The sequence below is a fragment of the Trachemys scripta genome, chromosome 10, assembly GCF_013100865.1.
Source record: "Trachemys scripta elegans isolate TJP31775 chromosome 10, CAS_Tse_1.0, whole genome shotgun sequence".
Classification (NCBI taxonomy): domain Eukaryota; kingdom Metazoa; phylum Chordata; order Testudines; family Emydidae; genus Trachemys; species Trachemys scripta.
Window position 1 is genome coordinate 34,801,805 of NC_048307.1, and position 16,403 is coordinate 34,818,207.

At 43.8% G+C, this 16,403-nt stretch overlaps 1 protein-coding gene across 2 annotated transcripts in view; it reads left to right on the top strand.

Annotated features, from left to right (window-relative positions):
• Nucleotides 1-5,325: 5,325 nt before the first annotated feature.
• Nucleotides 5,326-16,403, top strand: part of XPO6 (exportin 6) — a 114,155-nt gene continuing 103,077 nt past the window's right edge. For both annotated transcript variants that reach the window (XM_034782905.1, XM_034782906.1), the window contains exon 1: nt 5,326-5,883. In XM_034782905.1, the coding sequence (XP_034638796.1) occupies nt 5,881-5,883 (3 nt within the window). In that variant the 5' untranslated portion in view covers nt 5,326-5,880. The remainder of the gene's footprint in view (nt 5,884-16,403) is intronic.

Sequence of the window (16,403 nt, forward strand, 5' to 3'; positions counted from 1 at the left end):
CCAGAGATCCCGCCCATCAGTTCCCTGAAGAAGTCAAAGTCTGCTTTTCTGAAGTCCAGGGTCTGTATTTTGCTGCTCTCCTTTCTTCCTTGTGTCAGGATCCTGAACTTGACCATCTCATGGTCACTGCCTCCCAGGTTCCCATCCACTTTTGCTTCCCCTACTAATTCTTCCCTGTTTTGTGAGTAGCAGGTCAAGAAGAGCTCTGCCCCTGGTTGATTCCTCCAGCACTTGCATCAGGAAATTGTCCCCTACACTTCCCAAAAACTTCCTGGATTGTCTGTCTGCCGCTGTATTGCTCTCCCAGCAGATATCAGGGTGATTGAAATCTCCCATGAGAACCAGGGCCTGTGATCTAGTAACTTCTGTTAGTTGCTGGAAGAAAGCCTCGTCCACCTCATTCCTCTGGTCTGGTGGTCTATAGCAGACTCCCACCACAACATCACCCTTGTTGCTCACACTTCTAACCTTAATCAAGAGACTCTCAGGTTTTTCTGCACTTTCATATCGGAGCTCTGAGCAGTCATACTGCTCTCTTACATACAATGCAACTCCCCCAACTTTTCTACCCTGCCTGTCCTTCCTGAACAGTTTATATCAATCCATGACAGTACTCCAGTCATGTGAGTTATCCCACCAAGTCTCTGTTATTCCACTCAAATCATAATTCCTTGACTGTGCCAGGACTTCCAGTTCTCACTGCTTGTTTCTATAGGCACTTAAGATAACTCGCTGATCGTCCTGCTTTCTCAGTATGAGGCAGGAGTCCTCCCCTCTTGCGCTTTCCTGCTTGTCTGAGCTTGGAGGACTGACTCCTACCAGAGACCCTGCTGGAGTTGGTGCGGTCTTTGGTAAACTGGTTAGCATGTGTGTAGGTTCTCTTATTATTTTTAATGTTTTCTCTCTAGTGCTTTCACCATAACAATAAATGTGCTTGCTTAGAAAGAGCTGTGTGGTAACGTGTATCTGTGGTCAATTACGAAGAGAGAGAAAAGTGAGGACGCTGGTCTGTTTAGGCCGTCTGGCTTGTTGGGAATAATACAGTGTAGACAGGGAACTGTGCAGCCTGGAAAAAACCTGTTCTGGAGAGAGAGAAACATGGCTCTCCCCCTTAGAGAAGTGACAGCTGAGGAGCCAGGAGCCCAGAGTGGGTGCCCTTACTAGGCCACAGAGGGGGAATTCAGGTGCAGTCAGTGGCGTAGCCAGGTGGAGGGAACAGGGGGAGTGATCACAAAAAAAGGTGCCACCTGCTGCAAATCTTTTACTCACCCGGTGGCGCTTTTACTGATGGGGCGGTGCTCCAGGTCTTCGGCGGCGGGACCTTCACTCGCTTCGCGGGTCTTCGGTGGCATTTTGGCGGTGGGTCCTTCAGTGCTGTTGAAGACACCCAGAGCGAGCGAAGGGCCTGCTGCCGAAGTACCGCCGAAGATCCAGAGCACCGCCGGGTGAGTAAAAATTAAAAAGGTGCTAAGAAATTGAAAAGGCACCACTTGTGCTCAGTGGGAGAGCGGCCACTGCCCTGCTCCCCCCCAGCTACACTACTGATGCAATTGCCCTGAATTGTAACAAGGGGAAGCTTCTTGCTAAGCCCCATCAGTCATTCCCTTCTATTTTGTTAAATCTTCTCATATCGCTGTGGATGGTCTCATTACACTGCTCTACAGCCAAAATGCTTCCGAAATAAATGTAGTCAAACTTTAATAATTCTGGGTCACTGAGAACGAAAATGATGCTTAAAATTGTTGATTGGCTCTAGTTTTCAAGATATGATAATGGGTCAGTATATACGACCCTTGACTTGGGAATGGCGGAGGATAAGTGAGTTATAAAGGGAAGGGATCGCAATTTAAACCAGAAATGACTAAAATACATCTTTGACTGGATCTATGAATAAATCTATGACTGGGTTTGGATAGTACTTGCTTTTTAGGTAAAACAGTTAATGACGCAATCTGAAGCTGGTATTGCATCATACATGATATGAATTGCATCATGTTATTCCTAGAAGTCATGGATGATACAATCATAACGAAACTTACATCACTCTGCTGAACAAATTGCCCTATATCAGCTCTAGAAATCATACAGTGTCATGCTCTCTTATTTGTCAGTGTTTGATTTTGCAAAGGGACACATTTCTGTTTAGCCAAAGTGAGCAGAGAGGCCTCGTACTTGTGTGAACAGTGCAGATAACTTCTGCTATGTTTGTGGTGAAATGACTTTTGCATCACAAAAGCGCAGTATAACCACTATGGTTAAGAAAGCCTATCACCTTTATTTTGGCTGCAAAATTGGAGATCAGGACAAGAGGTGGGCCCCACACATATGCTGCAACACTTGTGCAACAAATCTTCGCCAGTGGTTGAACAGGAAAAGGAAATCTATGCCTTTTGCAGTGCCAATGATTTGGAGAGAGCCAACAGATCATACCAGCAATTGTTACTTCTGCTTGGTGCCTCCAGTTGGAAAAGGTGTGTCAAAGAAGAAAAAGTGGACTGTGCATTATCCAAACATTCCATCAGCTATACGACCAGTACCCCACGGAGAAGGACTGCCGGATCCTGATGCACCAGAATCATTCTCACTTGAGTCAGATGAGGAAGAGGATGAAACTTCTGGTCCTGAACCATCAATGTCACAGGACCCACATTTTCTCCCATCCTCCTCCTCTGAACCACACCTCATAACACAAGATGAACTGAATGACCTTGTCAGGGATTTGGAACTAACCAAGAGTAAGGCAGAGCTGTTGGGATCCAGACTACAGCAGTGGAATCTCCTGGCAGGTGATGGTAGCGTTTCCATGTTCCGTGACAGTCAAAAGGATCTTGTCCCATTCTTCTTCATGGAAGGTGATCTTGTAGCCTGCAACAACATCGATGGTGTGATGGCAGTCCTCAACATCGTTCACAATCCAGATGAGTGGAGACTGTTCACTGATTCATCGAAGACGAGTCTTAAAGCTGTTTTACTGCATAATGGCAATGTTTTGCCCTCAATTCCAGTTGGTCATGCAGTCTATATGAAGGAAACCTATGACAACATGAAACAACTTTTGAGGTGCATAAACTATGACCAACATCAGTGGCAGCTTTGTGGCGATTTGAAGGTTGTTGCTGTCTTGCTTGGTCTGCAGACTGGATACACAAAGTACTGCTGTTTTCTCTGTGAATGGGATAGTTGTGCAAGAGATTCCCACTACATCAAGAAAGATTGGCCACTCCGACAGTCATTGGAGCCTGGGAGGAAAAGTGTTCAGCATCCACCACTTGTTGAATCAAGGAAGATTTTGTTACCACCCTTACACATCAAGCTGGGTCTGATGAAGAACTTTGTCAAGGCCATTGACAAAACACAAGCAGCTTTCAAGTACCTCCATGGAAAATTTCCAAGGTTAAGTGAAGCTAAGATAAAGGAAGGTGTCTTTGTTGGTCCTCAGACTCATGAACTTCTTCGAGATGATGCATTTGACCATGCACTGCGTGGCAAGGAAAAGACGGCATGGAAAGCCTTCCAGTTAGTGGCAATAAATTTTCTCGGAAACAACAAGGCAGACAACTACAGGTTGTTGGTGGAAAACCTCCTCAAGGCATACAAAAGCCTTGGTTGCAACATGTCACTAAAGATACAGTTTTTGCACTCTCATCTAGATTTTTTTCCACCCAGCTGCGGAGCAGTGAGCGATGAGCACGGCGAGCAATTTCACCAGGACATTTCAACAATAGAGAAACCCTATCAGGGCAAATGGAGCCCATCAATGCTTGCAGACTATTGCTGGACAGTGACAAAAGATGCTCCATTTAATGAATACAAGAGACAAGCCAAGAAGCGCCGAGTAGACAGTGAATAGGACTAAACTATGTACATAATAGTTTTTTGCCTTTTGTTTCATAATAAATTTTATTTATCTAACCCTTCTGCTGATTTTTAAAGTGTTACATAAACAGGACAGGTGAAATATTATCATGTAAAGCAACCATAAACACATGAAAAGACCTAGGTTTACAATTTATGATTAAAACTCTACTATCTACACAATATACATAGACATAAAATGTAAAAACTTAAATATCTTAGAAACAGTAGCCAATCAGTTGTTTTAATTGTCATATTTGAATTCAGCACATCAAAATACATAATAAATAGCACATTTTATCTCTGAAGCAGACGACTTCTCAAAAATTGTAGACCAGTGTTATCAGTGTAAGTATACAGTCCTTCCTAGAATCCTGCTAAGCTCTTGGCCTCAATGATATCTTGTGGCAGTGAGTTCCACTGACTAAATCTGCACAGTGAAATATTTGGGTACAGCTTACTGTAGCCATCTGCAGCCAGCAGAGCAGCCCCTGGTGAAGCACCTAACTCGGGGGAAGGGCTGTCCCTTCACTTGGGGATGGGAAGTGCCTACCCCAAGCAAAGGTGAGGGGGCAGCCCAGGGGCAGGCCCCCTTTAGCCCAGGAAGGGAAGGCGGGGGCGAGTGATGGGAAAGGATGGAGTTGAATCCCCGTCACGCGCAGTTTGGGGAATTGTCCTCCCACGCAGCGCCTCATTGCCCTTTACCAACATGGCGGCCGAGGCACACCGCCCGCGCTCGTGCGCACTGCGTCACGCTCCGACCGGCGGCCCCGCCTCCAATCCTGTTGATTTCGGATTGGTTCGGCCGCCGGCAACCCGGCCAGCCTCGTTGTGGGTCCATAGGTCGCTTCCGGTGGGGAGGGGCGGAGGCTGCCCTGCCCCCATAGACGGAGAGGAAGCGGCGAGGAAGGATGCGCTTGGTGCGGCGGTGACTGCGGGGCCGGGGGCAGCGAGGGGGCTTCGTGCAGGGACAGCAGAGAGCATCGATCAGGCAGAGGAGTGAGGGCCACCGGCACCGGGATACAGCCCCTCATCCCCGCCAGGGAGGGACACAGGCCTCCCCAACCCCGATACAGCCCCAGCCGCAACTCGGGGGGCCAGGCCTCTCCCGCCAGGTTACAGACCCCTCAACCAGGGAGGGATATAGGCTTTTCCTCCAGACTGCCCCCAACCGCCACTGAGGGGAACAGCCCCTCCCCCCGCCAAGTAGGGACACGTGCCTTTACCTCCCCGTTCCCGGATACAGCCCCCCGCCAGGAAGGGACACAGGCTCCCCCTCTCCCGATACAGCCCCCATCCTCCACTGGGGGGAACAGGCCTCCTCCACCCTTCCCCCTGCCATTGAGGGGAATAGGCCTCTCTCTTCAGGTTATAGATCTCTCATCCTGGGAGGGACACTGGCCTTTTCCCCCCAGGAGGAGGAACACACTTCCACCTTCATTATTGCAACCCCCCCTTCCTTGACAGGGACCTTCAACCACAAAAAGTTCTATAGGAACCCTGTTCCCTCCCCACACACCCGAACAACTCTGGTGAGGGCACAGGTCTCCTTACATCACTGACTGCCCCCCTCTCTACAGAGAGAGAAAAAACAAACAAACTCAGGGAGGGTTTTGAGACATAGGACTTCCCCCTGCACAACCAAGAATAGGCAGGTCCCCCACCCCAAGATAGGGGCATTGGTCTCTGCCTTGTTCTCCTCTCCAAAAAAAAACAACAACAACAAAAAAACAGGCTTTTAGGTGTCTCCCTGTTCTAATTTAATAATCGCTGTACTCTTGAGGAGGAGTGAACTTTTAATGGCTCTGTAACTGGCTCTCTAGAGCTGATGGGTTGCTGAGGCTGTATGTGGGACAGGAGAGGAAGTGTGGGTTTTAGTATTATTTTTAGGGAGTACTAGGAGGCAGGTTATTTTTAGTTGAATGGATGGGGAAGGCCTGATAAAACTGCCTCTGACCATGACATGAACTGAGTGAGACAGCCTTACGTAAGAACCAAATCACCTGAAACACCTCCAAAGTCACCATGGTAAGTGAGAGCAACATTGGCCTGTGTAAAACACAAACGCGAGGGGTGGGTGTATGGTTTGCCCTGTATGAATACCTGAAGTGCGAGTGGGGTGGTAGGTCCTGGGTTGCTGTGAATGGATTCAGGCAAAGTGGAGGATAATGTACCTGTATGGGAATGTGCCTGCCTGCCTGGGAATTAACTGCCACTGGCATGCCTGTGTTTCAAAGGGTGAGTATTGATATAGTCCACTGTCAAAATGGCTTTTCTTGGAATGGAGAGGTGATGTGATAAGATTAAGCTTGATAAGTTTATGGAGGGAATGGTTTGATGGGATAATGTGATTTTAGTCAATCAATCAACAGCGTGCCATCGCTGGTAAATAGTATCAATGGTCAATGAGGGTCTGGCTGGAGAATCTTGCCTGCATGCTCGGGGTTCTACTGATCGCCATATTTGGGGTCAGGAAGGAATTTTCCTCCAGGGTAGATTGGCAGAGGCCCTGGAAGTTTTTCGCCTTCCTCCGCAGCATGGGGTGGGGGTCGCTAGCTGGAGGATTCTCTGCGACTTAAAGTCCTTAAATCACAGGATTTGGGGACTTCAACAGCTGAGTCAAGGGAAAGGGGGTGGGTCAGCTTTTGTGGCCTGCATCATGCGGGAGATGATCATACTGGTCCCTTCTGACCTTAAAGTCTATGAGTCTATGTGTTTAAAATTGGGCTGTGTTAAAGGTGGACCATAGATATAGGACACAACCAGAATAGTAGACTGTAACAAAGAACCTTGTAAGGAGTGAGCACTATAGAAATGCCCCTTTTCTGCTTAATCAACTGATGCTAATATCAGTCCATTCTTATCGCAGCATGTCTTGTCGGTATACCAAATAAAATGCTCTTTCCCCGTGTGTAACACATGCCTGTTGGGTGTGATGCTCTGTCCCCCTCTGGTGGCACTTAGATCCCCTAAAGTAGTGGTTCTCAACCTATTTACCATGGTGGGCCACCTATGCAGCTCTTTCTGTGTTATGCCTGGGCCATAGCAGTGTGCTAATTGGGCTGCAAGTTGGCCATGGGTTCAGAATGACTGGCCTAGAGATTAATGAGTCTACTACAGCCTTATCTAAAAGCCAAGTGGCTTTTAGCTCATGCAGTAGAGGCTCATACACTAAGCTTCAGAGGTCCCAGGTTTGATCCTGTCAGCATTACATATGCACCTGCTAAAGTATTCAAAAATGCATTCTAAAAATAAACTAAACCCTATGGTCTAAATTCTGCAATTGGGTTCACACTAATAGATTCTTGTGACCACACAGAGCTTTGGGCTATGCTGGTCTGAGGTCCATGCATGCAAATCCTGTTGCAGAATCGGCCTAAAGTTGTAATTTTTCTTGTAAGCAATTGCTTACAGATACTTAACGTTTGGCTTTTACTTTCAAAAGGACTGTATAAAAGCAGATTCTTCTTACTCAGCAAATCTAGTGTATATTCAGAATTGTTCTGCTTTCTTTAGTGAAAACAGTAAGTTTGCATTATTCATTACTTAGTTGTGGAACGCTATGGAAGAGTGAAATGGATTCTTTCCCTCCTGTACATAACAGAAATATTAACCAAGTTCCAGGTATTAGACTGCCATTGTTCTGCATTTTGCTTTGCACCTGTGTTAACCCTATAGCATTTGAAGACGCTGCAAAGATATAACATAGTTTGACCTTTTGGAAGCAGGCCTTCATTCCTGGTGATGATGGGGGGGAAAAAAAACCCAAAACCCAACTTTAGTTTAAGTCTACAGTGAGTTTGAGGCTGGCTGTTAGGGGTAAAAATATTCTGTTCAAGTTCTTACACTGTCCTCATCACTGTGCTATTGAAATGGCTTTCAATAATGCATTAAATGACATTGCTAGCATCTATCACGGCTAGTTCTTTCGTTCCTCTCTCTGGCAGAAAATTGCATGAGGACTTTTTTTTGTATGTTTAATTTGCAACTTTGTGTTGTGAAGACCAGCTCAAAGAAGTATACTTTAAACTTAGATGGTAAGTAGTGAGATTTGAGGTAGTTTTTTTTTTGATCCTGTATAGATTCATTCAACAATCGTGGACTAGCTTCTGGGAAAGCTCTGTCTCTTGCACGCAAGCTTTATCCTTGCCGTAGAAAGTTCCACAGTACCATAGGTGTGGAGTTCTCAACCACAGTTCTCATCCTCAAACTTTAGGCAATCTCTTAGACATCCTGAGTCCCATGTCTTTGAGTACCTTGAAGAAAAGACCTGAACTTTTGAATTAGATGTGGTATTTTATGAGGAGATGGTGTAGAGAGCCCAGATCAGGTTTGATGTGTTTATTATAGCCTGGTTTTGCTGAGGAGGCTTGCTGCTGCTGCATTCTGCACTTGTTGTAGTTTACTGAGAACTGACTGTTTCATGCCCAAGTAAACTTCAACACTGTACTCCCTGTGGGAAGTGACAGAGGTGTGTATTACTAAGGAAAGATCCTGATTCACTGGGGTGGGATGTGGTCTCCTAGCTAGCTGTACATGGCAGAACATGTTGCTTGTGGATGTGGCTCTGTTAGTGCATAGCATAAGTGAGGGGTACAGAAGTACTCCTAAACTGCAGACTGATGTGACCAGTTGTGGATGTACATTTTCAGCCAGAGAAGAATGCCCCATGGCTACAAACATCTCAAAATTGTTTTCCTGTGCCAACCAACATGACCTCAGTTTTGCTTGAGTTTAACTTCAACTAACTATTTTTCATTTATAAGATTTCAGCCAAGCATTGGGCTAGTAATGTGATAGTAATGGAGTTATATGAATGGATAGATGTCACTTGTGTATTGTTGGCATTTGAGCCCATGATGGAGATATCCCATCTCCTAGAACTGGAAGGGACCTTGACAGGTCATCGAGTCCAGCCCCCTGCCTTCACTAGCAGGACCAAGTACTTATTTTGCTCCAGATCCCCAAGTGGCCCCTCAAGGATTGAACTCACAACCCTGGGTTTAGCAAGCCAGTGCTCAAACCACTGAGCTATCCCTCCCTCTCATCAGTTCTCCTGTTGATTCCATGTAAATGAAGAATAAGACCAGAAAGAGAGTTGATGGTGCAACTTTGGAAGCAAGGGGTCTGATGGCAGAGAGTGAAGTTCTACATCATTGCCATTTGGGTGCATCTCTCCAGGAAGAACTCTGACCTTTTCAGTACATTCCCCATGACCCTTGCCTCCACCCTCAGGTGAAAGCAGTATTTCATGACTTTCTGCCTGACTTTGAGATGTCTACTTGTAAGCTGAACACATGTAATCTGAAATCAGTAAGGCACCGTAAACGTGGAACTCTACAATGTCATTTTTCAGAGTAGAACTGTCACTTAATAGGTGAAGAAGTGGACTCTCCATTAAATGAACAGCTAAATACATCTAAAACAAAAATAGTACTGCCCACAGTGGCTACTCAGCCTGGGGAAATCTCTGCTTCAGGAGGTTGGATAAATATCATAGCTGTATTTTTAAGAGGTGGAGTAGTCTTACAATCAATTACTTCTCTTAGCATGCATAGCTACAGTTTATCAGGTTTCATGCTTCAGGGTATAAACTGATCATCCCAGGTGTCAGAAGGGAATTCTCCCCTTCACATGCATACAAAATTATGCATTTGGCCAGATGTATTATTACAGCTTCGTTTTCCTTTTTTCTGAAGCATCAAATATTTGCTGCTGCTGCTGGGGGCAGGATACTTATTATGAGGGTCATGATAAAGCATGGTAAAGCCTGTTTATAACTATTAACTTTAAGATTTTTCTTATATTTCTACTTTGTGTATTATTTCATTTATGTAGCACTCACCTTTGTGTCATGTCTATTCCCACCAAAAAAAGGCCTTGGGAAAAGTGATGGAGAGATGCTGTACCACATAATGGAAATAGACATAAGTAAATATCTTCCCCTGTTAACATATGTCCTAATGAAAATAGGTTACTTAATTGAGGTTTAGTTGGATTGAAACTGAAGGAAATAAATAATAGGGTCAAGAATGGTCATTCTTATAGCTATTTTTCTCAAATGTGATTTAAGTTTATTTTTTTAAAATGGGCAGGAATGATGGGCATTTCCGGGTACAGAACAAGTTCCACAGTGTAATACCCTTCATAGCCAGTGGGAGAAACTGAATTCATGCAATCAGTTCAGAAATACCCATCAAAGTCTCATAGAGCAAATGCTAATGTAGCTAGACCTAATTCTGATAATGGCTTTAAAAACGAACTGTACCAATTTAAAGTAATTTTGCTATTTCATCGGTAACTCATCAGTGAGCAGTACTGCTGCATTCTGAACTGCAAGCGATAAAACAGCTCTACCAAGAGCTCTTTTAAACAACTACAAAATAAAGCTTTGCGGTCATAATTGTATATGGTGCTGTTGTGAGGTGATCACAGGACAAACATATGGATAGAGCAGGTCACGTAACTTGAAAATAATTATTGTACCATAGGCTTTCAGTCCTTGAATGTTACCACGTTTCAAATCCCACATGAGTGACACAAAATTGTCCATCTGAACTGATTGATTTCTGTCTTCTTTCCAGTTACACCAGTAAAGTCAGTTAATTACTGAAATAGCAGTCAAAAGTCAATTATATCAAAAGTAACTTGATGTTATCAAAAGTAACCAGCATGATAAAAACGGTCAACTGAATCCAAACTAAAACCTGTGCAAGATCATTCATGACCCTGACAAGTGCAGTTTTAACTCAGGTTGGATCCAACCCAGGATCTTAGTGCATTTGTCTTAGAAAATACATTTTTTTTTAGCTGTAGTATTAGAGCATCTCTTCAAACAACATTTTGACATTTGACTGACCAAAAATGACAGTTTGGGGCTGCTCTACTGGGCACTGCCCTATGATATACCAAAAGTGTGATTCCTGATCCTCTGCTTATGTGGGCAGGAGTGTAGAGATGTACCTTTGGATTCTTTAGCAGTGTTCCCTGTCAGAGGAACAGTGTTGTCTAGTAAGTGTGTTTTGGGTTGTTTTGTTTTAAGAACAATACAGGGAATGGGGGACTTCCTCCAGGAAAACCCGCTTTCTCTTCCATCATCACCTGCTTAAAATACCTCACAGCAGCCAATCCTTCTAGTCAGAGGGCTGGAAGCAGGTTGTCCAAAAATACATTAGTGCTGGTCCTAGTTTGCGTCAGAGTGACGTAAAGCACTCCCTCACATTAGGCTGGTCTACACTAATGCTGTAAGTTGATCTAAGTTGCGCTAGTTCAGGTACATAAGTTACATAACTGAAGTTGATGCAACTTAGGTCAGCTTACAGCGGTGTCTACATTGCACTATGTCAACGGGAGCTGCTCTTCTGCCAACATAGCTTCCACTTCTTGGAGAGGCATGTCTTCACCAGACCCGCTAAATCTACACTACTGCATCCATCGCAGTGGTGCTGATTTAGCTGGTACTGTAGCTCTGGCATTTGGTTTTGGAACAGAGAACTAAGTTCTGTGCTGCTACTAGACCCTAACAGGACATAGAGAAATAGGAAGTATACAGTGCAAGCAGCATCAGCATGCAAGTAAACAAAGAATGCCTAAATAAAACAGGGATGCACAGGATAACATCCCACAGCTTGTAGAAATCAAAATGGACTCTAACTATGTTTGAGCGTTTTTCCTAAGCTTTGCAGAGCAGGGATCTGTGTGTGTATTTGTGCTTGCTATAAAATAACCTTCCAGATTATTTTTGCAACCGTATGTGCTATCACTTCCTTCTTTTAAGTGAAAAACTTACTCTACAGAAATTGGCTATGACGTAAGCCCCACATTTGCCTGGGGATACTGCCTGGTTGCCTCTGGCAAGTACATGTTAAGTCCTGGCTATTTTGGTCCCTGTCCAGTCTTGCTGGCCAGCTGTACATTATTTTGTAATATAACTACCGAGGAAACCTGTTGCTGTACTGAGGTGGTGTACAATTGTTGCATAAACAGTGGGCTGCTTTGTGTGTCTTAAAATTTTTCTTACATTAAATTCCTTAGGTCATACATAACCTTAAAAAGAAAGCCCTTTTTTAAACCATTCTGAAACAATGTGGTCTAGTGGATTGATCAAACAAGTCTAGGAGCTTGAGTTCTAGCCCCAGCTCTAAAATGTTACTTCCTTTTTGACCTTTGGCAAGTCATTTAACTTCTTGTACCTCCATAGTCCCATTTTAACAGATGAGGGAAATACTCCATGAAGATTGAGGTTTAACTAATTAATGGTTGTAAAGTGGTTTGTGTATATAAAGTTAAATTCCACTTACCTGACTAATTTATACCCATTCAGTGCTGCGACAAGATTACCTTGTAGATGTGTCCCAGAATGTGTTGTGCCATGATGCAACAGAACTAGCCAGCTGGTTATGTCTGATACAATGCAAACTTTGTCAAAATTCCACCCTGAAATAGGATAAGGCTGTGAGTTTACAGGCACACAAGTTAATTTTGGAAAATTAGAGGAAAAGAGGATCAGAACTGAAATTACAATGGAAAATTAGGTTTGACATTATCTAGCGGGTGTGGCACACTTGTGTAAGCCAAGCTTATTCCTTGTATCACTCCATTCTACCTCACAAACTCACTGTCCTTTCCATTCCCATCTATTTTAGGGACACCCTGCAGCTTCCCCTAATCTTCCTCTGCCAGGGGTGCTGTGCATCCTTTGTTCCCCCTCCTCCCATACCAGTGTCCCCCATTCTCCCTACCCCCCCATACCAGCAGCTCTGTGTGCACTTCCATTCCCCTCTGTGGCTGGGACTCTCTCCCATTCCCCCATCTCCCACAGCAGGGGTTACCCCCATTCTGTTTGTAATGTGGTATTTTTTGATTGTTGCATCTGAGCAACTCCAGAATTCCAGGGAATATTCTAGGCATCAGTGGTCAGAACCCTAATGATTTGAGGGGAAATTAGTAAACAAAAAGGTGGGAAATGGAGGAAATGTGAAGCACCTGCCATCTTTTTAGCACCATCACAGCCTTAAAGCACCTCTGCATTTGAAATGCCCCTCAAGTTAAGTAGAAGGTCTTCACAAGCTCTTGGATCATTAAGAAACTACCATCTCTTCATAATAAAAGCTTTTACTTTTTAAAATAAGTTCACTATCTCTGTAGTGCCATAGGTATGCTTTGTGAAAATCATGCAAGGAGTCAAGCTCAATTGGCATGAGAAACATAACCAGTAAAAACATTGAGGAGTACTTGTGACACCTTAGAGACTAACAAATTTATTTGGGCATAAGCTTTCGTGGGTTAAAACCCACTTTGTCAGATGCATGGAGTGGAAAATACAGTAGACAGGTACAAATATACAGCACATGAAAAGATGGGAATTGCCTTACCAAGTGGGGGGTCAGTGCTAATGAAACAATTCAGTTAAAGTGGAAGTGGGCTGTTCTCAACAGTGATAATGAGGCCAATGTAATCAGGGTGGCCCATTTCAAACAGTTGATAGGAAGGTGTGAGTAACAGTAGGGGGAAATTAGTTTTTGTAGTGACCTATTCACTCCCAGTCTTTGTTCAGGCCTAATTTAATGGTGTCCAGTTTGCAAATTCCAGTTCTGCAGTTTCTGGTTGGAGTCTGTGGGCTAATTACAAAAAGGAAAGGGACCAGGAGGGTGGGGGCTAGTTAAGGAGCCCACCCTCCTTGCTAAATTGATAGTAAAACAAAGCCTATGCCCATAAAAAAAAAATAGTTCAATTAAAAAAAAAAAATTGGGCCCAAACAAGCAGGCAGGCAGCAAACAAAAAATTTAAAAAACGGTTAAAAGCCCTAAGGGCATAATGGCAAAAGCTTAAAAAAAAAAAAAAAAATCCCTAAAACAGTACTTAAAATGGTAAATGCTCAGTGTATAGAACAAGAGGCATGGTCAAAAATGTAGGAAAAATTACTTTAAACTGAGAGAGTAGTAGTTTTAAAGTACTTCTATATTGATGTACTTTTATAATAATCATGATTAAGGCTAGTCATTTGTCATCTTCAGTTATATAAAAACTTATGGTTTGGTCATGAAAGGTCTGGGAAGCAGAGAACTGTTAATTTTAAGGAAAGCAGTCATGGTTATGTAGTCAAAGCTAAATATTCTTTATCTGTGTCATAACTATAAAGGGAAGGGTAACAGCTGTCCTGTGTACAGTACTATAAAATCCCTCCTGGCCAGAGACTCCAAAATCCTTTTCCCTGTAAAGGGTTAAGAAGCTCAGGTAACCTGGGCTGGCATCTGACCCAAAGGACCAATAAGGGGACAAGATACTTTCAAATCTTGGGGGTGGGGGAAGGCTTTTGTTTGTGCTCTTTGTTTGGGAGTTCATTCGCTCTTGGGACTGAGAGGGACCAGACATCAATCCAGGTTCTCCCCATCTTTCTAAACAAGTCTCTCATATTTCAAACTTGTAAGTAAAAAGCCAGGCAAGGCGTCTTAGTTTTACTTTGTTTTCTCAACTTGTAAATGTACCTTTTACTAAAGTGTTTATCTTTGTTTGCTATGCTTTGAACCTGAGGCTAGAGGGAGGTCCTCTAAGCTCTTTAAGTTTGATTACCCTGTAAAGTTATTTTCCATACTGATTTTACAGAGATGATTTTTACCTTTTTTCTTTAATTAAAAGCCTTCTTTTTAAGAACCTGATTAATTTTTCCTTGTTTTTAGATCCAAGGGGTTTGGATCTGTATTCACCAGGGAATTGGTGGGGATACAGCCTTTACACTATTAGTTGAATACCAGATTGTTATGTCACTTAAAATCAGTATCCCTGTTAAACCAGCAGGTATCCTGAAACAGCAGCAGCAATCCCTGCAAATTAGTCCAAATTTGGGTTTCTGCTCTCATGGCCTCAAGTACATCCCTGAGATTGACTTGGCAGTTCTCTCTGTTCTCATAAATTAGTTCAGCTGTTTACCATCTCATCCAGAGACTTCCTCTGCCAAAACAAAACTCTCAAAATGTCAGTTATACATCTGTTGTACCAAGAATTTTGCTTCATAACTTTTTTTTAATGGTTTGCTGAATTGATCACTCCAACCAATGCTGCGTTTTAGGAGTATGGAGGTAGCAGTCTGGCTGAGAGAGACACTCAAAAAAAATGCTCATTCAGGTGATACCATCCAAGAAGCAATTTGATCAGCTGTGCATGCTTTGCTGTTTGTTTCTGCAAATTTGAGTTCGGTGTTCAAGTGGGTCCTCAAATAAGAGACAGTCTGTTCTCTGAAACACATGCACAGATGCAAATGCCCTACTCTTAGAATCCTCAAATAGATGAGCATGTTAAATTTGCTAGGAAAGTGGATTCTACTCACAAGATACCTTTATTTCTAGCTCTTTTCTTTATGAAGTGCTGGGAAAGTGGGATTGTCTTAATTTTATTGCTTACTTTAAATAGGTCTTTATCCAAGTGTCTGATTTTCATTAATTAATCCTTAAGGAGGGGAAAGGAAGCCTTTTCTTCTCTTCACTCCACCAAAAATCTCTCCTGTAGTCTCTTTGAACGGAGCCTCCACATGCTGATGTAGTCCCTTAGTAGAGATGCAACATACACTGGCAGGCAGAGTTCTTTGGCTGGCTTAGCTACACTGGCTCTCTGAAAGACATTAGCTACGCTGACAGAAGCATTCTTCTGTCAGCATAGTTGCACCTACTCCAGGTGTTATGCCAGCACAGCTATGTCGGCAAAAAGGGTAATTTTTTTCCCCCATACTGCTAGCCAATATAGCTACTCTGACAAAACTTTTTAGTGTGGACTAAGGGTACGTCTACACTTACCTCTGGGTCCGGCGGTAGGCAATCAATGTTCTGGGATCGATTTATTGTGTCTGGTCTAGACGCGATAAATCGATCCCGGATCGATCCCGGAAGTGATCGCCGTCGATGCCGGTACTCCAGCTCAGCGAGAGGAGTACGCGGCATCGACGGGGGAGCCTCCCTGCCGCGTCTGGACCCGCGGTAAGTTCAGACTAAGGTACTTCGAATTCAGCTACGTTATTAACGTAGCTGAATTTGCGTACCTTAGTCCGAAGTGGGGGGTTAGTGTGGACCAGGCCTCAGCCTAACAATTTCTGCCTTTCACAATTTTCTTTTGACTTAAGCTCCAATTCTTTGTTTCAACCTCTCCATATTTGTGGCAATATCTACGGCCTGGTATACACTGCAGGCTTAGGTTGAATTTAGCTGCGTTAGGTTGATTTAAAAATGAATGCATCCACACAACCAACCCCCTTCTGTCGCGCTAAAGCAGTGGTTCTCAAACTTTTGTACTGGTGACCCCTTTCACATAGCAGGCCTCTGAGTGTGACCTCCCCCCTTATAAATTAAACACTTTTTAACACCATTAAATGCTGGAGGCAAAGTGGGGTTGGTGGTGGAGGCTAACAGCTTGTCACCCCCCATGTAATAACCTTGCGACCCCCTGAGGGGTCCTGACCCCCAGTTTGAGAACCCCTGACCTAAAGGGCTCTTAAAATCGACTTCTGTACTCCTCCCTGGCGAGGGGAGTAGCACTAAAATCGACTTTGTTGGGTCGAA